At 37.6% G+C, this 23,872-nt stretch overlaps 1 protein-coding gene across 2 annotated transcripts in view; it reads right to left on the reverse strand.

Moving 5' to 3' along the window:
* Positions 1-7,974: 7,974 nt before the first annotated feature.
* Positions 7,975-23,872, reverse strand: part of RC3H1 (ring finger and CCCH-type domains 1) — a 96,205-nt gene continuing 80,307 nt past the window's right edge. For both annotated transcript variants that reach the window (XM_082651990.1, XM_082651989.1), the window contains exons 15-20: positions 21,419-21,632; positions 20,870-20,960; positions 20,613-20,745; positions 18,622-18,801; positions 17,079-17,194; positions 7,975-15,529 (exon numbers count right to left, since the gene is read on the reverse strand). In XM_082651990.1, the coding sequence (XP_082508116.1) occupies positions 15,379-15,529; positions 17,079-17,194; positions 18,622-18,801; positions 20,613-20,745; positions 20,870-20,960; positions 21,419-21,632 (885 nt within the window). In that variant the 3' untranslated portion in view covers positions 7,975-15,378. The remainder of the gene's footprint in view (positions 15,530-17,078; positions 17,195-18,621; positions 18,802-20,612; positions 20,746-20,869; positions 20,961-21,418; positions 21,633-23,872) is intronic.

The raw sequence follows: 23,872 nt of genomic DNA on the forward strand, positions 1-23,872 counted from the left end.
AAGATCAGGAGGTGATAATGTAAAAATTTCTTAATTTGCAAGACTAAGACACAAAGTCTTTTTATTTTAAAATAATTTTAAAGTAATAAAAAAGTTGCAAAAATAGTACAAAATATTCTTGTATACTCTTCACCCAGATTCCCCAAATGCTCACATTGTTAACATTTTACCACATTTGCTTTTTGCTTTGCTTTTGGTATTCTTCTTTCTCTCTCCCTCTCCCTCTCTCTGTTTCTCTCTGACTCCCTCTCCCTATTATTTTTCTGTACTGTTTGAGAATAATTTGCAGATATAATGCCCTTTTACCCTTATGAAGACTGAGGTTCCTAAAAACCAGGATATTCCCTTATATGACCACAGTATAAGATCAAAGATAGGAAATTGACAGTAATATAGTACCATTTTCAAATCCATAAATCTTATTCTAAATTTGCCAAGTGTCCCACTAATGTTCTTTATAGCAGTTGTTCTCAAAATTTTTGGTCTCAGGATCTCTTTATAGTCTTGCTAAATTACATCTAATTATTTAAATAGTTTATATAAAATAGTTTTGCCTTCATGAATACACTGTAAGGTTTTGTGGACCTCCTTGGATCCCTGGATCACACACTGGGAAACATTTCATAGCCCCCAAAAGTCCACTCCCCCCCACCCCCCATTTCCTGGTCCAGGGTCACATTGCATTTGTCATGTCTCTTTGGTCTCCTCTAGTTTGGAAGATTTGCTCTCTTTTGTCTTTCATGACTGTGTAATTTTTTAAGAGTATGGGCCAGTTATTTTTATTTTTAAAATAAATTTATTAAATAATTTATGACTCCGTTGGGTCTTCGTTGCTGCGTGCAGGCTTTCTCTAGTTGCGGCGAGCGCAGGCTACTCTTCAATGTGGTGTGCGGGCTTCTCATTGCGGTGGCTTCTCTTTGTTACAGAGCGCTGGCTCTAGGCGCGCGGGCTTCAGTAGTTGTGGCACGCAGACTCAGTAGTTGTGCCTCTGGGCTCTAGAGCGCAGGCTCAGTAGTTGTGGTGAACGGGCTTAGTTGCTCCACGGCATGTGGGATCTTCCTGGACCAGGGCTCGAACCTGTGTCCCCCACATTGGCAGGCGGATTCTTAACCACTGCACCACCAGGGAAGTCCCCGGGCCAGTTATTTTTGAAGAACGTCTCTCAATTTGAGTACATCTGAGGTTTCCTCAGGATTAGATTCAAGTTATACTTTTTTTGGTAGGAATACTAAAGAAATAATATTGTACCCTTCTTAGTGCATCGTATCAGGAGGCACATGATATCAATTTGCCCCATTACTAGTGATGTTAATTTTGATCACTTGGTTAAGATCAGGACTGCCAAGTTTCTTTCTCTGCTGTAAAATTACGATATTTCCCTTTTTATTAAACAAGTATCCTGAAAGAAGATACTTTGAGAATATAAGATACGTCGTTTTTCATCAGACTTTCACCTGCTAATTTTAGCATTCCTCAGTGGTTCTTTGCAGACTTTTTAAGCACTGTTCTTTTCCTAGTTCCCACCTGATTCCCTAAAAAGGATTACCACTGAAACCATTAGAATTCAAAGACATCAACTAAGTTAGACAACACACTCTTGCTAGGGTGTGAGGAAAATGCCCTTTCACTCATTGCTGATGGGAGTGCAGAATGCTATAACCCTTTGAAGGAAATCTGGCAATACCAGCATTACAAATGAGTTTACCCTTTGAGCTGGAAATCCCACTTCAGAAAGTGTATCCTACAGACATATCTGCATAGGTATAAATTAAGTTACCAATTGTAACTTGATTTGCAATGGCAAAAGACTAGAAACAACTTCCATCTATAGCAGACTAGTTAAACCAAGGTACATCCCCACAATGGAAAACTATGCCACTGTCAAAAAGAATGAGGCTGTTCTCTTTGTACTGATATGGAAGGATCTCTAGGCTCACTAAGTAGAAAAAAGCGAGCTGCAGAGCAGTGTTTATAGTATGCTAACTTTTGTATCACAAAGTGGGGATGATGGAGCAGGTGCAGACAGACAGGGGTGGAAGTGAGATTTGTCAATATGAACCTTCTTATTTTTCTATTTTTCAATGTCAATATTATTATCACCTAGTCAAGAAGGTCTGGACTTTGTGAGCAACAAGGGCATCAGGGTTGTGTCCCACAGAGGCTTGGGGAGAGAGGAGTACCAGGGCATGACACAAAGGTGGTGGCAGCACCAAAGAGGAACTAGAAACAGCCTGAGCCCCTGGCTGGTGACAAAGAAGGAAAGGAGACTGAGAGAAGCCCAGTTCAGGTGGAACTGATGGAACAGAGGTGTTGAGGTGCGCCCTGACTGGCAAAATTATTTCTAATGACTGTATAATATTTCATTGTCTAGAATTTAACCATTACTTCACACTAGCTTAGGTCAAAATCTTTAAATCTTTTCTTGTTTTGTTTTTTTTGGTCGCACCTCGCAGCACGCGATCCCTGACCAGGGATCAAACCTGTGCCCCCTGCAGTGGAAGTGCAGAGTCTTAACCACTGGACCGCCAGTGAAGTCCAAAATCTTTAAATCTTTGAATATGAAAATGATAGGTTCCAGTTACTACATTCCAGGATCTATGCTAAGTGCTTTGCAGGCATTAGCTTATATAATTCTCGTCAGCTCTACCAGGAAGATAATAATATGCCCAGTCTACAGACGAAACAACTGCTATTTACAAGGGTTAGGAACTTGCCCCAAATCACAAAGCTGGCAAAGGTGAGATTCAAAGCCTTGTCTGGATAGCTATCAAGAAAATGTCCCTGCCTTCCCAGGTTAAAACTTACAGTGTCCAACTGTTTTTCTTGGGGTAGTGTTTATGATATGTCACCATCTGGTTCGTCTCCTCTGGGTAGTCTCTATCAAGTTTGCCCAGGTGTCCTTCAAAATCCAGGACCCAGAAGCAAACTCAGGGACTGCCACCTTTTCCTTTGGTTGCCCATATTTAATTAGAAAGCATTTGTCTCTGACGCACATTCCAAATGAGACTTTCAATTGGTCTTTTGGAGTCTTTAATACCAGCCCAGTCTTTGGTTCTCTTGCACACAGCTCCCCTTGGCTTTCATTGTCTAGATTTTGATGACCCCAAATTCCTTTCCTTTTGGTTCATCTTAGACTGATTTGATGAGGAAAGGAAAAAACAGCTTGTACACTGGGCGAACTAATCTGGGTCTCTCTCTCTCCCCTCCCCTCCACTGTCACTGGTATTCTGTAAAGTGTTGTAATAATTGTATATTTTTAAATCAAACTCTTCATGGAAACTTCTAACCATTTCTGGAACTGGAGGTAAACTTAAGAACTTTTATCAGATAAAAATTACCATTACTTCTCTCTATTCTGAGCAAAAACAAGGTTGGAAGGATCTCAGAGGCCTCTGTGCTTTGCTGTGTTAGGGGTAGATTTGAGGAGCCATGGAGAGGAAAGAATGTAACATTCAATCACCCTCTCTTTTCTTTTTAATACTTCCTTCAACATCAGTAATAAAATAAAAAATTCCTCTTTCCCTAGCCTTGCCTCTGGTCTCAGTAGTAACTCCTGTGAGCAGGTAATTGAGCTGATCCCCACCACTGCCTCACTTCCTGGGCTGTTCTGTTCTTTTCTTTGGATCCAAGAGTAAGACCTTGGCAGAGGACAAACAGTAGAGCTGAGCCCCTGCTGTGGTTACTGAGTAACTCAAAGCTTAACTCTTCCACAGAAATTCAGCAAAACATCTAGCACAAAAAACAGAGTTGTCTTCAGCTCTCTTAGGTTTCTAGTTTACTTGGTGGTTACGACATTTTAATTAAGGTGAAATAAAGTTTATCGAAGTAAATCCTGCATTATCATTTGGCAGCTTTCAGGTGAGATTCTCAAAGCATCTCATTGGAATTTGTCCAAATTCTCACAACTGTTAGAAAGTTCAGTTTTGGTTTCAGGGAAACCAAATGGAAACCAAATCAAAACAAATATTTATTGAACATGTCCAGTGCACATGCCACTGGGTCTTGAATGTACCAGGTACTCAATAAATATTTGTGTTTGAAGATACCCAGGTTCAGAGTAGTTTTGCTGACTTATTAACAGGAAAATAACTTTAAATTCCTCCCAAGTGGAAAGTTAAGATTATCAAGTAAAGTAAAAATGCTTACTTATACAGAGGAATTGACACCATGTATGAACAGAAACACCAGACAAGGGTATTCTTGGGAGGTTGAGCAAGAGAGAGTTGCATGGAGTCAAAGCTCATTGCTTCTACGTTAGTTCAGGAAGTTGTAGGTGGTAAGAGAGAAATTGGGAAGACAGCAGAGGCAGAGGTAGAGGTAGTGGGAGAAAGTTCCCTGGAGAGATAGGGGTTGCTTGGACAGACCAAGAAGTAACGGGAAGAAACTCACAGTAAAGCTAAGGCCAAGGGTGTGTGTTTTGATAAGTACAGGTCAATTGTGTGACTGGTGTCTCTTACCTACCTCTGCGGAGGGCTGCTCTAGCAAATTTGACCAAGTCCATTTGAGGGTTGAGGAGGAAATGAGGGGCTAGAAATGAAGGTAGTTTGGCAGCTTTTATCCCATCAGGACATCGTTGGTTTCAGGCCCTTCCCAAGTGGCCAGTGCTGTAAACCAACAGATACTGCTTGGGCACAGGCTGTTCTAACTTTGAACAGAAACAAGTTTCAGGAATCACATCTTGGTATGGCTACAGAGGTTCAGCTAACCAGGGAATGCTGCTAGAGACAAAAACCCTGGAGATGCTCAGAGAGAAACGGGCCAGCCCACTCTGGAAAGGCAGCCTGCGTCATGCCCTAAGGCCAGGATTTCATCAGGCTGCCTGGCTTGCTGTCACGATAACAAAATGCCCAGTTAGATGATAATGGTTAAGCATAGGGACTGAAGAAAATTAGCATGTTTTAGTTCATAATAACCTGAACACTTTCAGACCTGGGAAGATAGCAAGGTGATGATAAACTAAGGTTACTGTAGGTTTTCCATAAAACTGTATTTTTTAAGGGCTTTGACACTGCAAAGGTAATTTTTTCCCTTTAACTTGATAATATGGGATCAGGTCTTGCGCTTGGTCAAGGGAATTACGGGAAGCACCTGATTTTGGTGGCATCCGTTTGATGGCGCCCATTTGGGTGTTTAGAAATGCCAGTTATGCTCGTGCTGTTCTCAGAAATTCCTCCCCTCCTCTTCATTCCCATTGTCCTGGTGCAAGCCCTCATCATTTCTTGTAAGTCTACTGCAACAGATTCATAACTGAGCTCTCAGCCTTAGGCCCTATTCCACTTCAAATCACAATCATCACATCACTCTCGGGCTTAAAATCTATACTGGTTTTTAATTGCTAAAGGATAAAATCACAACTCAGAAGGGTACATAAAGCTTTTCAAGACCTGGCCCTCCTCAAATGCAAAAACTTCCCTGAATTACCTTGTTTCTCCCAGCCTTAGACACTTGCCTTTAAGTGGTCTCCAAGCAGTGCTAATTATGCCTTACAATCTCACTCATTTCACTAAAAGGTTTAAGTCTGATAGGCAGAAAACTGGATCCTTCTGCTTCTAAAATTGTCTATCACGTAGAAAGAACCCTACTATTCGAAAGTGTGGTCTTCTGACAAACAGCACTGGTATCACCTGGGAGCCTGTTAGATCATCTCAGGCCCCACTCCAGACCTGCTGAAACAGTAACTGCACTTTAACAAGAGCCCCAGGTGAACTGCATTCATGTTAGGTTTGAGAAGCACCGACACAGAAGCTTCTCAATGAACGAACGTGAATGAAGAGGCACAAACCTGATCCCTTTAATTCCCCTGCTTACAACCCTTCCTTGGACTCCTTTTAAGAATAAAACGCAACTTTGTGATCTGGCTCTGCATCCAAAACCACTAGCTCACTCTCTCTACTCTAACTTCAATGACCTTCTTCGTTTCCATAAGTCTTTCTTCTTTCGCAGAGTTCACCCATCGTTTTTTCTCTGACTAGTAGGAGTCTCCTGCCCCGCCCCTGTGCAGTCCCCCCAAGCTGTTTCTTACCTTCAATGCCACTTCCTCAAGAAAGCCTTTGCTGGCTAGCCAAGCAAGGCTAAATCTTCCTTGTGTATAGCCTCACAGCTCCTTGCTCTTCTCTTTTGAGGACAGCTATGGTTGCATAATCCTTTGGTAATTCTGTCTAGTGCTTTGTAGATGATTTATGTTATGTATCCTTAAACTGTATACATGTCAAGTTCATAAGTGGAGTCTGAGATCCTTAAGGGTAGAGAGTATTTTCCTCTTTGTCCCCTACAGTGTTGTGCCATATAGGGAGTACTCAGTAAATTACTTTAGTAAATACTGTACTAAGTGTTCAGTGAGTAGTTGAAAGTTTACTTTTGATGTGCTAGGTGTTCCAAATAAGGGTGGCAGCCATTAACTAAATGAGCCACAATGTTGGAAAGCAGAGTGATTTACAAATTGATCATTGCAGATTAGCTGATTACTGGGATTGAGATGCTAATATACACAAAAAAATCAAACTCATGTTTTTTAAAAACTAAATTTATTTATTTTTGGCCGCATTGGGTCTTTGTTGCTGCACACGGGCTTTCTCTAGCTGTGGTGAGCAGGTGCTACTCTTCGTTGCGGTGCGTGGGCTTCTCATTGCGGTGGCTTCTTTTGTTGTGGAGCACAGGCTCTAGGCGCATGAGCTTCAGTAGTTGTGGTGTGGGGGCTTCAGTAGTTGTGGCTTGCAGGCTCTAGAGCGCAGGCTCAGTAGTTGTGGCACACGGGGTTAGTTGCTCTGTGGCATGTGGTATCTTCCCAGACCAGGGCTCGAACCTGTGTCCCCTGCATTGGCAGTTGGATTCTTAACCACTGCACCACCAAGGAAGCCCTCAAACTCATATTAATCAATGAGTCTCAGTGTAAGGGATCACAAAGTACCCTGTTGCTTGTAAGCAGGGTAGGCCTAGGTAAGTGGTAAAGACAGCAAGTGTGGTTTTGGAATTCCCATTCTAGCTTTTATGACATTCAAGAATGGTTGGAATAGTTACCATCCTTCATACCCTCTGAACTTTTTCTTACTGTGGCCCCTTCTCTTGAGGTCAGATATGGTACTAATGGACAACTAATTGCTGACTGATGGTACAAGGAGTGATGTTTGTTCACTGGTAATGTATATTATTTTTCTTTTAAAAATATTCAGTTATTTTAAAGGAAACTCTAGCCATTGTCAGTTATTGTCTTTTAAAAACATGGACATTTTATTATATAACAATGTTGCTATTATCACACTGAACAAAAGTGTCATTCCTTGGTTTTATCTAATACTCAATACTTAAGTCAAATTCTCCTAACTATATTATATAAAAGAATGTTTGGTTTGTTGGAATTAGGATCCAAAGTCCACACGTTGCATGTGATTTTTGTATCTCTAAAGTTCCTTTTAATCTAGAATATTCCCCTCTTCTGCCCTTTTTTCTTCTTCATGCCATTGAGTTCTTGAATAGGGTATATTTTACAGTGGTCTCTAAGAGAAAATCCTCTAAATGCCAGGAATGACTAACTGGTGGGGATTTCAGGACAATCAGGAAAAGTGAGTAAGAACGGAAAGACAAAAAAATTTGCATCAGGAAGGTATTCAGAGCGAGGCCATGTTGCTTAAGCATAAAAAGGTTCTGATTTTAAGAGAAGGCATAAAAACTAGAACTTTGAATGTTAACCATGGAGTCTCACTGAACACTGACTCTAGGATTTCAGAACCATTACCTTTACTCCTAATGTGCAATCACTGTATAACAAATGAAGTATTCTGAACTGTGGTGTTGGACTAATTCCTGTGATATCTATAAAGTTGACACTACAAGTATGTGTGTTTGTATATATTACCTACTTCTCTTTTTTTCACCTAAAAATGAACAAACAAACTCACTCCATAAAAAAGGTGTAAGAAAACAATCCCAAGGTTAGAATAAGAGGGCACAGGCTCATTTACAAAAAAAGACTACGCGTTTCTCATCAATTTATCATTTAATATAAATGCTGACAGAAAGCAGATAAAGACCTTGTAGACACTTGCATATATTTACAAACCAAAAGGCGAATCACCTCCTTCTACTTGTCCTTTTATCTGCAACTTGTGGGAGCCTTAAACACTAATTTGGAGCAACATGAGGCTGAGTCAGTTTCCAAGAGAATAAAGAAAGGAATAGCATTTTAACAAAATGTGGCATCTTTGATATAGACACCATGCACACAGATAATACAAATTAAAAAGATGGCCCTCATCCTCTCAAAACTCTGCAACAAGGAGAGTATGTACTTATTCAGACCCAGCATTTTGCTGTCCTAAACATCTTCCTACTACTATTTTTCTTCCACTTCACTTTTTTGAAGTCTGTTTAAAAATTCAAAATATAAACAGATTTTTAAAAAGAGAGGGAAATGGTCTATTTCAAAAACAGGGTTCTTTTTTCCTATTCCAAAAGAACTTCCAGGAGATAAAGTCTTCAAATAAGATTTCACAGTTTGCCAAGTGCTAATTTCACAGCTTGTGAAATTCCAACTCATTATGTCTTCACTTTTTAAAGAAAAGTTGGAAACACTTGGAAAAAGTAAAATTTCACAAACTTCAGCAACTTAGAAATGAGCTGTCTCTTTAAGGCTCAATATTTTTATTTCTGAACAGGAGGCAGGCAAGAAAGAACAAGGGAGCTAAAAGGCAAGGGGAGAAAAATAGGAATGCAAGAAAACTTAAAAAAAAATGGTATTTTGTCTAGCACTAATTTAAGAACAGGAGATATAAATTCTCACTATTCAAACTGTAAATGATTTCATGAAGTCATTTATAACCTGACTCAAATCTCATGGGCTCCTTTATTATCCTAGATTATTTTTGACTTGTTAAATATACCTCTGCAGGGCACAATCACATACAATCAATACGATTGGTAAATTACACAAGCTCTATCCCAAGCAAATATGCATCAATGTTAAAAAGTTACTTAAAAAAACAGAAACAAAATAAAACAAAATAAAATCCACCCAAAAAGGTGATAATGACTGCAGAATGTCTCGGGGAGACTGGTATGAGCCAAATTGACCATAGTCAGGGAAAAAGGGTAAGAAGGGTAACAAGGGGAAGAGACCACACACAAGAAGAGGAATCTCACAACTGGAAAATGTTTTAAGTGGGTGAAAGGTTTTGTTCATTATCTTGATTCACTTTTTCCATTTCTGTTGTTCTAAAAACTCACAGATTCATCATCAAGTAAGATAATGAAGCCTATGGATCAATGAATAAAACAAAAAAAAAAAGAAGAAAAAAAGAAAAACTTTTTCCCCCCAGTTCCTTTCATTCCCAGAAGGTGGGAAGAAGAGAAAGGATGAAAGGGGGAATAAAGGAAATTTAGGCAACAATACACCTGGAAAAAGTAGCTCTCAGAACAGTGTCTTAGTTGAACAGAGGATGTAAACATGATAAGCAAAAGCTTAAATGCTTTGAAATCAGAGGAGTATTTTACAGGGTAGTTCAGATATTATTGTGAGAATGGCAGCCTATCAGTGGAGAGAGATTACACTAATAAATGGTGATTTTAAAAATCAGGTTAAAAAAAAAGGCTACCAATTATCCACCCAATAGTTTGTTTCCATTCTTTTCTTGACCCTTTCATACACCATCTGGAGTTGGGGTAGGGGCCCACCTGACAGTTTCCAGTTATAAGATGACTCTGAGTGCACAACCTAGAATGGATGCCAAAGACCTGTGAGCTCTGTCTACTTAGAGTTTAAATTAAAAACAAAACAACACACACAAAAAAACCCAACTAGAAATAATGAGACCTCAATACAAGAAAATAAGTCACCTTATCTAGTATACAACATACATTAGGATAACAAACTCCACAGGATTTTATTTTTCTAAATACATATTTTTGGACACAATTTGTTGTGAGGCTTAAGTTCTCTCTCTTGGGTTACTGTGCCTTATTTTCTTTTGAAAATAATGGTTATTACTCTAGGGATGTTCTGCTCAGGAATAAAGTTTAGGGGAAGTTCAGTGTTTGGCTGAAAATTCAGAAGCTCTGAAAACAAGGATTCCAGTGGTGAGGTTAGTCCCTTTATCACAATAGGATTTCAAAGGGCTCTTTACCCACTTTGTTCAGTGCAGTATTGAGAATCTACCCACTGGGAACATATTTATTATTAAAAGGTGTTACTTCTTCTTGGTGGTGGCAGTTTCCTATTCTTCATTAACATTATAGCTAGCGTTACAATCTAATGCGAGTGAAAACACCTTTAGCAGTCAAAGAAATAAAATCTTAAGAACCAAACGGTAAGCTGGCATTTACTACAATTAACAGTATCTTTCGACAAAAACAACTTTCTTTTTCTAAGTGGCTCAGGAAAGTTGAAATAAGAATTTTAAAAAATATTAACTGCAATCCACCTGTAATTCCCAATAAGTAATTTCAGCAGGAAAATTTCATAAAGCTGAGCTGAAACAACAAATAAATATAAAAATCATAGCTGTCCAAGGTAGAAAGGTATGAATGTGGGCCAGCAAAATGGGCAGTCAGGTAAAATGATGACAGTAGTAGACTGCTTGCCTGTTCAATCCCTAACGTTGAACGTAAAATCTGCTTAGTTTAGTAACTCTAATTTTTATCTAAAAGGATAGGCAGACTTTTCAGGGAAGAGATCACCTTGCAAACATTATAACCATGTATCGGCAATAAAAAATAAACACAATTGGACTCTTTCAGGGTAAAAATCTAAGTAAACACTGCAGTTAATTTCCAGACAGGTTATTAATTTCCCCTAAAAAGTAACTGAGCCTTTCCTTTTAATGATATATAAGACATTACAAGTGCTTTTTACAGATAGATTTTATACATGAAACCTTTACTCAATTCTTTAAAATGAGCAAAAAAAAAAAAAAAAAGTAGAAAAAGATGGTTAGATCTCCATCTATAACCATTTGTACATAAGCAATAACAACCGAGTACTCTTTAGTGAAAAGAATCTATTTTTCTCTGAATCTGAATATAATCTAACATGTACTGACTATAGTTACTTGACCATAGTGATAGGAGATTGTCCTTTAGGCACAAGTAAAATAACAAAAATACAACATGCTATCATGACAAGATAATCTCAACAAAAGGGAGGAGGAACTGCTTACACACAATACTGTAAAAGATGACATTCATGGTTTAGAAAAACTGAAGAATTTTCATTACTTTTACATTTTATAAGGCCAGCTAACTTTAACAGTTAACTTTAGATACATCTCCCTACACAGTATAATCAACTCACAACTACTAAGAGGTTTCACAATCGAAATGGCTACTATTTCCTCCCAAACCAAAACAGAGTAAAGCACAAGTCTTTGGCTCTCCTTTAAAGAAAACAGCAGGTTACCGTTCCTAACCAGACCTTTGTTTGCCTACCAGTAGGGCAAATACCACATTTGTGCATCACTGAGTAATAACACCATTAGAAAAGGCAACTTCACAGAAGTTATTGGCTAAGCGAATTCATTTGAATGCTCTGTTTTGAGGCAGCAAACTGTCACTGTTGCAGATTGGGGAGGGCAGTGGGTAAATCAAGGGGAATTTGCAAGATACAGAAGGGACAGAGAAAAAAAGAAAATCAAAAACTTTGAGCTCCAACCCTAAAGACCAATGGAAAGTCTGATGGAGTTACATATTCAAGGTAGCAAATGAGAATCATACCAATTTTATGTCTTTTAGGCAAAAAAAAATATATAAATAAATAAATACATGGGAAAGACTAGGAGAAGGGAAGGGAAATAAAATGGGAGAAGGGAATCAACCACATTAATGCTGTATGAAATAAATTTTTATACATTCTGAGTAGTTGAGTATTTTGTAGCTGGCATTAGAAATAGTGTCTTATTATTTGAATATTACTAGAAACCTATGTTATAACTAACTTTTCTTTTGATTAGAAAAGTAACAAGGAATGGATCTTTGGTCACTTCAGCCTCTGTAAATTACCCAAGTCATGGCACCTACTGAACTTATGACAATATCTATAAGTAAGGCAAAAGAACTACATATAAGTCAGAAAATTGAGTCTAGATATCTTATTCTCGGTACTTCTACCCTCTTCCAGAGACTCACTGAAGAAAGAAAAAGTCCAAGTACTTTTATATTCCTAGCTGGAATAAAATTCTGGTGTTGTTATCCAGACTGAACACAATGCTTATTACTCCTACCTTAACCTTCTCAGAATTGTTCATTTTCATCTGAGATGTCTGAGTCTTGTCTTTTAATTCAGTGAAAAGCAAACAGTCATCTTCAGAAGAAATTAACATTTGAATAAGTAGAAAGCATAAAAACTGTATTTCCTATCTGACTGGTTTCATCTTCTACCTGTCTCTAAAGGAATAAATTTAAAAAGCTAGAAAAGTCAATTATTTTTCATAGATTTTAACAAAAAAGCAGTTAGAAAGTCAAGCAGTTTTGCCTGAACAGGTCATCAACCCTTATTAGCTCATCATATCACAAGGTATACAACAGAGAAAAGGAAAAGAAAGAGAAAAAAACAATGGAGGTTTTATTGAATTCCTAAAACTGCTTGTGAGCACTGCGAAAGTTGTAAGAATTTCTGTGAGGTAAGGCAGAGTAACCAATTTAAAATAGGTAAATTACAGGCACAGTGGGACAGTATACCTTTCTCTTGTTCTACCCACTCAGATCTCCTCTAGAGTGTGAGGCCTTAGAGAGGTACAGCTAGGGTTAAGGCTACAATTTGAGATTCCCCCCATCTTCACTCCATGAAAATACCTTAAAAAGAGAAAGAGAGTATTTTAAGTCAGTTCAAAACAGTGGCTTCTCTAGTTTTATTCAGAATAGGAATACTGTATAAATTAATCCCTGTTTCTGCCTAGCTTACAAAATCAAAATGGTGAAAGGAAGAATGAGTATATTTGAAGAAAATGAACAAGAACAACAGAAGTTGAGTTATTAGGGGTTTCAACAGATACCCAAAATGGAATTTTACTTTTACTCCAAATTTCAACAAAATCAATACCCATAAATTCCTTTTCAGTACCAGAATCATTCTGAGTTCCAAATTGAACCAACTGCTCTTAAAATTTAGGAATTAAACATGTCCAAAGGAGAAATAACATCTGCCCAAATCTGCCTACAGAAGGTTAGAGGCCAAGAATGTTGTCTTTTATGGCTATAGAGAGAAATGAAAAATCTCGGACTCTGTCAGACATAAAAGTTTCTCTCCTTCTCCCAAAAAAACAGTAAGTACTTAAAGAGTAAATGTAAGAGGGTTTTAAGCAAAATAAAACAAATAAAAAAAGCAAAAAAGCAAGTGTATTTTAAAAAAAAAAGGAAAATATGGATATCAACTGATAAAATGCCTCATCTTCATTCAGTGCTTCTACCTCCCAATCAGTCATTTTATCGCAACAGCTGCGCTCATGCGAAAAAATCCATAAAACATACCCAATATATATACAGATATAGCTATGTATATATGTATATATATAATATATATATAAATTTTTATTTAAATAAAAAAGAAAGCTCGAATCCCAAGCCAATATGTGTATATCAAATCCTTGACCAGCCAGGTCTGTAGGGCATAATCAAATTCAATGTGAAATAGTATATAAACACGGTGCCTTGACTGGGCAAATTAAATAATTGCTACTCAAAAGAGTGTTCTGTTTGGACTCTCCTACTGGTAGGCAATGGCAGGACTGTATTACCCTCCCCCCACCCTCACCCCCCCATTTGTTTCATTTAACAATATGATGGACACAGAGCTTAGACTGAGGTTGTTATGACCTCAGCAGGAGTTAAGGGTTAAGAAAATAAGAAACAAGAAAAATACAAACTCTTGCTTTTACCCAACCAAAGCAATGCAGTAACTTATTACATAACCAGTGCTTTCTGTTTTAGTAGTATAATCCAGAAAGGGAAATTTTTAGAAAATCAGGCAAACACAGGGATAGGGTGGGTGACTATATCAAATAACCCCCACTAAACATGTTTTATATGGTCTTAGTTCAGTACAGACATGTGGCATCAGAATATGTGCAGCAGAACTAAGTAATAAAAATCCTTCCTTATTCTTTTCAACATTTTCATGAAGAATCTTTTCAATATTGTAAAGCCAAGACTACAAAAATTGACTTCTAGGTACTTACTATCTACTTGTGCTAATGATTCTGAAAAGCTGCAACTGATTAATTCATGAACTATCCTTGAGATTCAGGCAGTTCGTATTTGCCAATCTCTGAAAGCCAAGGGCTCCAGTATACGGGAATTTTATACTTTTGGTTTTTGAGAGTAAAACATAATACATCCATTGAACTAATGTGGCTCTGTTCATTTTAAGTTCAAATCAAGTGTTGCAGTTTTACAACATGGTTGATTGTCCTGGTTTTTGAACATTCTATGATTTCAGCAGAGGTTCAATTTGGAAAAGCACAGCTCTAAATTTCCAACCATCACCTCAATACAGGTAATAAACCAAGTATGTATTTTCAGTGCTAATAAACTACAGTTTATCCTGAAAGTAATCTCCATTTAAATCTACTCAAGCAATCTAAAATTGACTCAGGTTTCTGATTACATTAAGAGAATGAAAGGGGTCCATCCATAATATCGGAAATGAGGGCTTCAAAAATTAATTGGTAATTATCTCTCTGAAAAGCTGAAATAAACACAAAAACAAGAAATAAAGCCCTCCTGAACAATAACTACAAAAGTTTTAATGCCATATGAAAAACCTACCTACACATGAAGCTAGTGACCCAGAAAGAGAAAGCAGATTATGGTTTCTAAATAACAGCTCTTAGAATGTTGGTGTGCTGCACATTTTCTAATAACTAGTCTATTACTGTCTATTTCTCAAGCACCACAGAATTCTCAGAAAGGCCAGTGCTTTTTGTCTGTTGTAATTTATGGGGTTGTGAGAGTTGGAAAGGATTGAGGGTAAGGAATTATACACACTGGGTATGTAATAATACCAAAATACAAGAAAAACCTACTTCATTAAGATCATACAATTAATCAAACAGAGTGTATATATAATATCTTCTTCTTTTTTTTAAAGCCCTGGATCCAAGGCGTCCAAAGTTATTAAAATAAAGTTCATTCACAGAACAAAAACAAATTTAATCTGAATTGCTTGCAGATACTGCTAATTTTCTTTTTCTTTTTCTTTTAAATTAAAAAATGCATTATTGTGAACTATGTGCAGGGTTTGTTTTTAGTAGTGGTGTTTGTGCACATTGCCTCCGGTGCTTTTCCTGGATTTCTCTGACCACTCTCAGAGAAAATGTTTAGAAGCTATCTGTTCTCCTACCCCTATGCCCCACAAATTGGTTAGGAACAGAAGATAAAAGTAGGACTCCTCATGTTTTAGGGAGCAGAACTGGATGTAACTCCTGATCTCTGGGAGTCATTACTGTCCCCTCCTCCCTCAGGGTCCTCTGACAGGTTCAGAGAGTTGGTCTTGTTTGATAGGAGGCCGATGTTCTCTTGTGTCAAGGCTGATCCATTCGGCACATCACTGTTAACGTTTTTTTAAAAAAAAAAAGAGTTTGGATTTTAAAAAAGGAGAGAGATAAAAATGATTATTTAGTAGAATAAAGTCAACAGGGCCTTTCTTTTTAGCAGTATGGAATGGCATACATGAATGGCATTCAAACTTTAATTTACAGCTCTATATCCACGCTTTATTTTAGCATAGGGGTTGGCAAACTAAGGCTAGTTAGCTGCCTTTTTTTTTTTTAAACTTTGTTTTTTTTAGCTGCCTGTTTTTGTAAACAAATTTTTCTTGGAACACGGCCTGCCCATTTGCTTGCATATTGTCTATGGCTACTTTCACATTACAATGGCAGAACTGAGAGTTTTCACAGAAATAGTAAAACTCATAATTTTAAATATTCACTATCTGGCCTTTAAGAAAAAGTGCTGACCCCTGCTTTTAGCAGGTTTACTAGTACAAGAAATTGCTTTGAACCCAGGATAACGCATGGATTTAAACAGCCAAAAACCTAAGCCTGAAAGCAACAGGGCATTAGATATTGTTGTATATCATCAGGAGGGCAACTTGGGACTATGCATCAAAAGCCTCAAAACACCCTAAGTTGCAAAATACTCTAAGATGCAAGATATGCAAACAAAGAATTAACTATAATATTGTTTATTGCAGGGTTGTTCACAATAGCTGATGTGTATCCTTCCCTACCTGTAGAAGAATAATGGATGACATGGGACAGACCAAATTAAAAACCAGGAGGATGGGCGGGGGCGGGGCGGATAGGTGGGTGGGAGTGGCTAAATGCCTACACACTTCAAAAAACCAGAAGAGGGCTTCCCTGGTGGCGCAGTGGTTAAGAGTCCGCATGCCGATGCAGGGGACACTGGTTTGTGCTCCGGTCCGGGAAGATCCCACATGCCGCAGAGCGGCTGGGCCCGTGAGCCATGGCCACTGAGCCTGCGCGTCCGGAGCCTGTGCTCCGCAACGGGAGAGGCCACAGAAGTGAGAGGCCCGTGTACTGCAAAAACAAAAAAACAAAAAAACAAAAAAAAAAAACCAGAAGAAAAAAAAAAGACCAGAAGGGTATACATCAAAATGTTAACACTAGTTTTAAATAAATTAAAAAACAAGGGGAAAAAGGAGATGGAAGCAGAAAATTTTATTTCTTAGGTATTAACAGATAATTCAACCTTGGGTCTGACCTAAAATAAGTTTTAACTCCTAAACTCATGCAAAAATATTCTTTTCTCAATGTATACAAAATAATATTTTAAAAATCAAATTATAGGGCTTCCCTGGTGGCGCAGTGGTTGGGGGTCCGCCTGCCGATGCAGGGGACGCGGGTTCGTGCCCCGGTCCAGGAGGATCCCACATGCCGCGGAGCGGCTGGGCCCGTGGGCCATGGCCGCTGGGCCTGCGCGTCCAGAGCCTGTGCTCCGTGACGGGAGGGGCCGCAGCGGTGAAAGGCCCGCGTACCGCAAAAAAAAAAAAAAAAAAAAAAAAAAAAATCAAATTATATGTATGAGGGTACTTCTGTCATGACTGTATAAGACTATGAAAATGTCCCTTTCTTTACCTGAATGTCAATGTAAGGTCCTCAGCTGGAACCTTATTTTGTGGTTCTGGTTGTCCATTTTCTGCTTGCTTACTTGTATTCAATTTGCTTTTCATATCCAGAGAACACTGGTTCTCCTTTGAAAGAAAAGGAAATAAATTCAATTATCTTTTATTTAATGGTGCTAATGGAAGAGAGAACAGATATAGATAATACAAAATGATGATCAGAAATCATATTTAGTTCTGTAAAATGACCAAAGAAACAGGCAGATTAAAAGAGATACATAGGGACTTCCCTGGTGGCACAGTGGTTAAGAATCTGCCTGCCAATGCAGGGGACACGGGTTCGATCCCTGGTCCAGGAAGATCTCACATGCCGCAGAGCCACTAAGCCAGTGCGCCACAACTACTGAGCCTGCGTGCCCGAAGAGCCCATGCACTGCAACTACTGAGCCCATGCACCGCAACTACTGAAGCCTGTGTGCTCTAGGGCCCGCGTGCCGCACTACTGAGCCCATGTGCTGCAACTATTGAAGCCTGTGCACCTAGAGCCCATGCTCCACAACAAGAGAAGCTACCACAATGAGAAGCCTGCGCAGCAACGAAGAGTAGCCCCTGCTTGAAGCAACTAGAGAAAGCCTGCGCACACAGCAACGAAAACCCAATGCAGCCAGAGAGAGAGAGAGAGAGAGAGAGAGAGAGAGAGAGAGAGAGAGAGAGAGAGAGAGAGAGAGAGAGAGCGAGAGAGATACACAAAAACATAATGGAGTACGGCCCACTTGCTCACTATCCAAGCTGGATAGCAAGGGGACAAATGCCTCAAGTTAACATGGAAAAATCTCACAGAAAAACTGATGACTCAGAAAAAGCAAGTCAAAATATAATAAGTATCTATGATACACTTATTGAAAACAGAAAAATGAAATATCCCATCTATTTGCTTACAAAGAATGTGAAAACTATGCAAAAAAAAAAACCAAAAACCAATTACCATGCAATCTGAGGGAATGGTTCAATCTCCTAAGACTAAAAATTTACTGAAATGAGTGTTCATGCACTATGAAACAAACCCTAAGCATATCTATGGATATAATTCCACAAGAAATAATATATAGATGGCATCTCACTCATGACAAAAAAATAGGTCATCAATAACAGAAGGGCTGTGAAACCTAGAAATGTTATTTGGTAATACATCTTTGTTTAACATGAGGGCACTGCAAAAAACACCATCCCCTCTGCTTCCTTAATCAATACGCTTAACAGAAATTTAGTAACTTCCAGATAACCCCCTTGTTTTCCCGGAAAGTTTTTTGTAATGCAGAAAACTAAGACAAAGAACACACTCAAACCAAAAGAGAATGAGGAGAAGAATGATAAAACAGGGAGGCAGACCATCTTCAGGACACTCACTGTCAGTATTAATCACTCAGTGCAGTGCCTTGGGGTGATGATTCTACAGCTCTAGATGATTCTAGAACTCCAGAACCACGAGTTCAGCGACACAACTACACAGAGGCTTTCCTTTCAGCTTTCCTCTCTTTTCCCACCATAGCACTTACCATGCTCAGTTCCCGGGTTCTCTTCCCGATTTCCCTTTCCACCTGGTGCAGTTCCAAGCTCAGCTGCTCACTTGAGGGCGCTCCAGGCCACTTCGGTGGGGGCGGCGGCGGCGGTGGGGGCTGTGATTGGCCTGCCAAGGCGCTCGCCTCCCTCTGCAGAGCCAGCCTGCTACCGACAGCCTAGTGCAAAAGCCAAGCGCACAGCTCAACACACGCCACGCCGCGCAGAGTGACAAGGCCCGAAGCCAGACCCGCCCAAGCAACTTACTACTCATGGATTGGCAATAAAAATGATGCAAACGTAAGGCACTGCTTCTTTCTCTGAGTACCATTTGAATACAAAAGGGAAAATATGGGGCATTTAAACTTAGTGAATAGTAATTTAATCTTTGGTATAAGTTGCTCTTTTTATCTTCTTAGTGGAAAGAGAAGTCAACTATAAATGTGCTTCTTTCCTTTTCTATTTTTTTCCTTTTGTTTTTTAATTGAATTTTCTCTGATGTAAATTCTATCATTTCTTTCATGATACCTCAGTAATGGCAGGGACTTTTAACCACAGTGAGTTAAATAGTGCTGAAATTCTTTTGGAACAGAAAATCAGTCTAGAAATTTCAACAAAGACAAAAAGCCATGAAATAGCAAGGTAAGGAATAATGCTTTATGGAGTTAAAGGTCCAAATCTTCAACAAGTTAATAAACTAAAGGTGAACATAATAAACACAGCATTCTTTTTTCTTACGATAGGAATCAGCAAGAAGTTTTGGACCAATGTTAATAAAGCAATGGGAAAAAGGAGACAAACATGCATACTATACAGGTTTTTATTTCTAAACCTTCTTGCTTACATAAGAGCACAAGCCAGACACATGTTCAAAAACAAACACACACACACACACACACACACACACACACACAAATCCCTCCTACTGGTCTTGCTAATAAGAAAGTCTAAGATTGAATCAGTTAGAAATTTATTTCCAAAGCAATAGCTTACTTATTATTATAGATCTTTGTAGAAAGATATACATCTAGAAAGAAACGTTCTAAGAGCATCTTTTTCTCTAGAAGGGAGCAATGCATTTATCATTAGAATGTCTTTAGCTTTCCATATTCAAAGTCTATGTTCCAATACAAAGGATAATATAAACAAAACCTAGTCTTCCTGATGTGGCACTTAAAGGACTTTAAGAATTCTTTGCCTTCTGACATTTTGTTTCTCGTAAGTATCAGGTAGCATGGTGGAAAGAACACTGAATTTGGAGTATGAAGAACTGGGTTCATGTTTCAACCTCTGTGAAACTAATATCCTTCAACCAAAAAGGGTGGGGGACAATACCACCTGCCTAATCTAATTGTTAGGGACATGTATGGGTCAAATAAGATATGTGATAGTAATTTATAAACTGAAAGAACTATAGTAATGAAAGGTGGTATTATTATACAGAGACTATATTTTTTAGGTCAAAGTTCTAAGCTACTAAAGATGCTGACGAGTAAAAGAAGTGAGAGAAATTTTTAAAAATTAAAGAAAATATAAGAAATTAAAAACAAATCTTAAGCTAAAAGCATCTGTTGATTAAAAAACTATGTACTATATACCTTCAACTTAAATGTGCCATCAAGGAATATAAGCTCCTTTTATATTTTTTATTTTATATAATATTTTAGATAATCTACAAATTTTAGATTATCTAAAATATTATACAGTATAAAAATATAAAAGGAGCTTATATATATATATGTAATATATAATGTATAATATATAAAACATATAAAATATGTTTTCTATTCTCACGTAATAGAAATTCTAAATTTCCTATTGTCTCAGAACTTCGAAGTACTTAAATTCTTTGAAAAATGGACAACTGTACTAACTCTTAGGAAACAAACCTTAAAGTTTTATGTTCATTTTACCTCAAAAGTTCCTCCTTTTAAAATCTTTTTGAGAACTCTTCAAAAACTGGAATGAAAAAATATCTCTAGGCTGGTACCTCTAGTCCACGTAGCTGGGTCTGTTGGCTAATTTGTTGGTTTAATTGCTGCAATTCTAGTCGTAGCTGTTCCCTCTCAGCAGATGGAAGGGGTTTTCCATGACTGGCCACTTCTGACATAGATATTCTCTCCCTTTTGTGGGAAAGAAAGTATGGAATAAATTTAAAATTTTATTTTAAAAAAATGTTATGACCAGAAAAACAAAGTAAGTTGAGTAATTTTAAAGGCTTGTAAAAGTAAAAAGAATGACTTATACCTCTCACTGAAGTGTCCCTGAGAAGGTATGTTTTGATGAGGTGAATATGGAGAACCTCCCCAGCCACTGTGGGCTCCATACGGACCATAATCTGTAAGAGAGTAATTTACAGTGGAATGATGCAATTCATAGATTTGATTCTTTTTTTTAGGTAGCCATAATCTAAAAGGCGTAGGCATATTATGTACACAGTTATCTTGAAAGATGGAGGGGTATTGATGTTTGTTTTTCCCCCAATAAAAAGTCAATCTTTGTAATTTTTTCTTTTGTTTGATTTTTAAAAAAAATGAGATGTATTATTTTAACAAAAGCAATGAAACTATTAAAAATAACACACAGGTTACCTTCACATACAGATATTTAATTTTAGTTTGTACCCCTACAATTCCCTGGGTTATAATTACCTTTCTACAGGGATAATTCCACAGAAAAGTTTGAAGACTACTGCCCTGCAAGGTTATGAAAAGCACTGACGGTAAATGGGGAGTAGGTGGTGCTGGGAGTTGTGACTATGAACACTCCAAATCAGCTTACCTCTGAGATTCTTACCTGAAATGTTAATAGATTTTGTGGGAGCTCCCTGAGGTGCCATAGCCTGCATTGGGCCAGCACCCTGATATATTGTTTTGGAAGTTCGAGAAATGGCACCAAATCGAGATACTGTTGGTCGGTCTCCAAATGGGATGAGGTCATCATCACTGGTTTCTGCTGCTCTTCTCTGAAGGTCCAATCGCTGGTCTCTCATTCCTTTACTCTCCACATTCTGGTAAAAAGTAAAATGAGAAGGTAAAAAGTAAAATGAGAAATCCACCCCACACTTAGATCTCTAACATAATTTCCTCTAGCTCTGTAATAAGGTTAAAATAGAGTATAATGTTCTTACTGATAGGATTAAAATCATTAGTTGCCTTTAGTTGTCATATAAAACATTGCTTTTCAAACCTCTGATCACTTCCTATAATATTTTTTACATCATGACCCAGTACATATATACATTCAAATATATATATTTGAATGTATATATGTATATATATACATATATATATATATGTATATAATATATGTATATGTATATATATATTTTTTCATGACAAACATTTATCCTTACTATATGTAATGTATTCTTGTATTTAGTTATTCTAATTCATTTCTTTAAAAAAAGGCCCATTATGACCAATAAATTAATTTTCAACAATCAATAGTTAGAAAAAGACTGTTTAAAAATATAAGTGCCAACATAGGCTTTTTTTTTTTTTTTTTTTTTTTGCGCGGTACGTGGGCCTCTCACTGTTGTGGCCTCTCCCGCTGAGGAGCACAGGCTCCGGACATGCAGGCTCAGCGGCCATGGCTCACGGGCCCAGCTGCTCCGTGGCATGTGGGATCTTCCCGGACCAGGGCACGAACCCGCATCCCCTGCATCGGCAGGCGGACTCCCAACCACTGCGCCACCAGGGAAGCCCCCAACATAGGCTTTTAAAAGGCATTCCAGTCAGAAAGATAAATGGAAATCTAATTGCTAGACCCTTGCTACTCAAAGAATAGTCCACAGACCAGCAGCATCAGCATCAGCATCACTAGAGAACTCATTAGAAATGCAGAATTTCAGGTCTCATCCCAGCCTTACTGAATTAGAACTTGAATTTTAACAGATTCCCCAGGTAATTTACATGCACATTCATGTTTGAGAAACACTGGGGTAGACTTTTATCCATTTGGGAAATGTTCGATTACATCTAGGTTAGGCTGGAAAACACTTTTATTCTTTGTTAATTTAAGTAAATGAGTTTTATTTTGCTAATGTTTATGTTACTTTATTATAATAACTCTTTCTGAAAGTCAGGTACAAAGCAAAGGTTCCTATCTACCTCTACCTCCTCATCTCATTCCTATTCTCTCAGAAAGACTTTTTTATGGCCTAAAAACAATGTTTTCTTAATCCTACCACAGAAAAACAAAAGGTTCATTTTCTCTTTTTTCTCCTCTATATTCCTTTTTTTCTCTTTCTTCTTTTTTTAATTGTCTGGCATCTAATCATATTTATGCTATAGATATCACCTCACTCATCTAAGTCTTCCTTTTCTATTACCAAGAATTGGTCTTCTCTCAACCAGCTGGGCAAATCTGTCTTTGAAAATCTATATAACAACCTAGGGAACCTCTGTTAGAATTAACAAGGGCAAATGAATAATAGTCAAAAAAAAAAAAAAGAATAGTCAAGGCATACCTTTAACCCACCAATACTACTCCTAAGCATAACTTTCATGCAATGTGCACAAGGAAACATATGCAAGAATGTTTACTGTAGCACTGTACATAATAATAAAAAAATTAAAAACAGCCTAAATGTTCATCAACATGAAAATCAATAAACAATTATATATTTATTTATTTATTTATTGTATGATATTAGTTATCATACAATGGTACCTGATAAAAGCAGTGAAAATGAATGAATTTGAACTATAGGTATAAATTTGGATACATCTCAAAAACAATGCTGAATGAAAATGCAAGTTGAGGTTTATAATATGTATAAGGTCTATAAACATTCAAAACAAAATTGTTTAGAAGTAGTATAAAATTATTCATGAAATGATAAACTCTCAATTCAGGATAGAGGTTATCTCCAGGGAAGGAGGGAGGGAGAAAACGAGATTAGGGAGGTAAAGCGAGGAGGATTTAATTACTTATGTAAAGTTTTATTTCTTTAAAGGATAAAGAAGCAATTAAGATAAAATAGTGATATATTTTAAGCTTGAGTATTAGATACAATGGTGTTACATTATTTTTTGTTAAAAAATAAAATGGCATAAGTGTAATACATTTCAGGATACCACAGCTCATCTGAAGCTAAGTAACTGTAATTCTGACTCACACACTAGTATTGTTCACTAGATTCAACTTTACTGTTTAAACTTAAGAGTTGTAAAAGAGTTATAATTTATTTGGACAAGAAATTCAAGATCTTAGTTATGCAAAATAATTTACTTTTAATTCTAAACA

This window comes from Grampus griseus (genome assembly GCF_964374135.1).
Source record: "Grampus griseus genome assembly, chromosome: 1".
Taxonomy (NCBI): domain Eukaryota; kingdom Metazoa; phylum Chordata; class Mammalia; order Artiodactyla; family Delphinidae; genus Grampus; species Grampus griseus.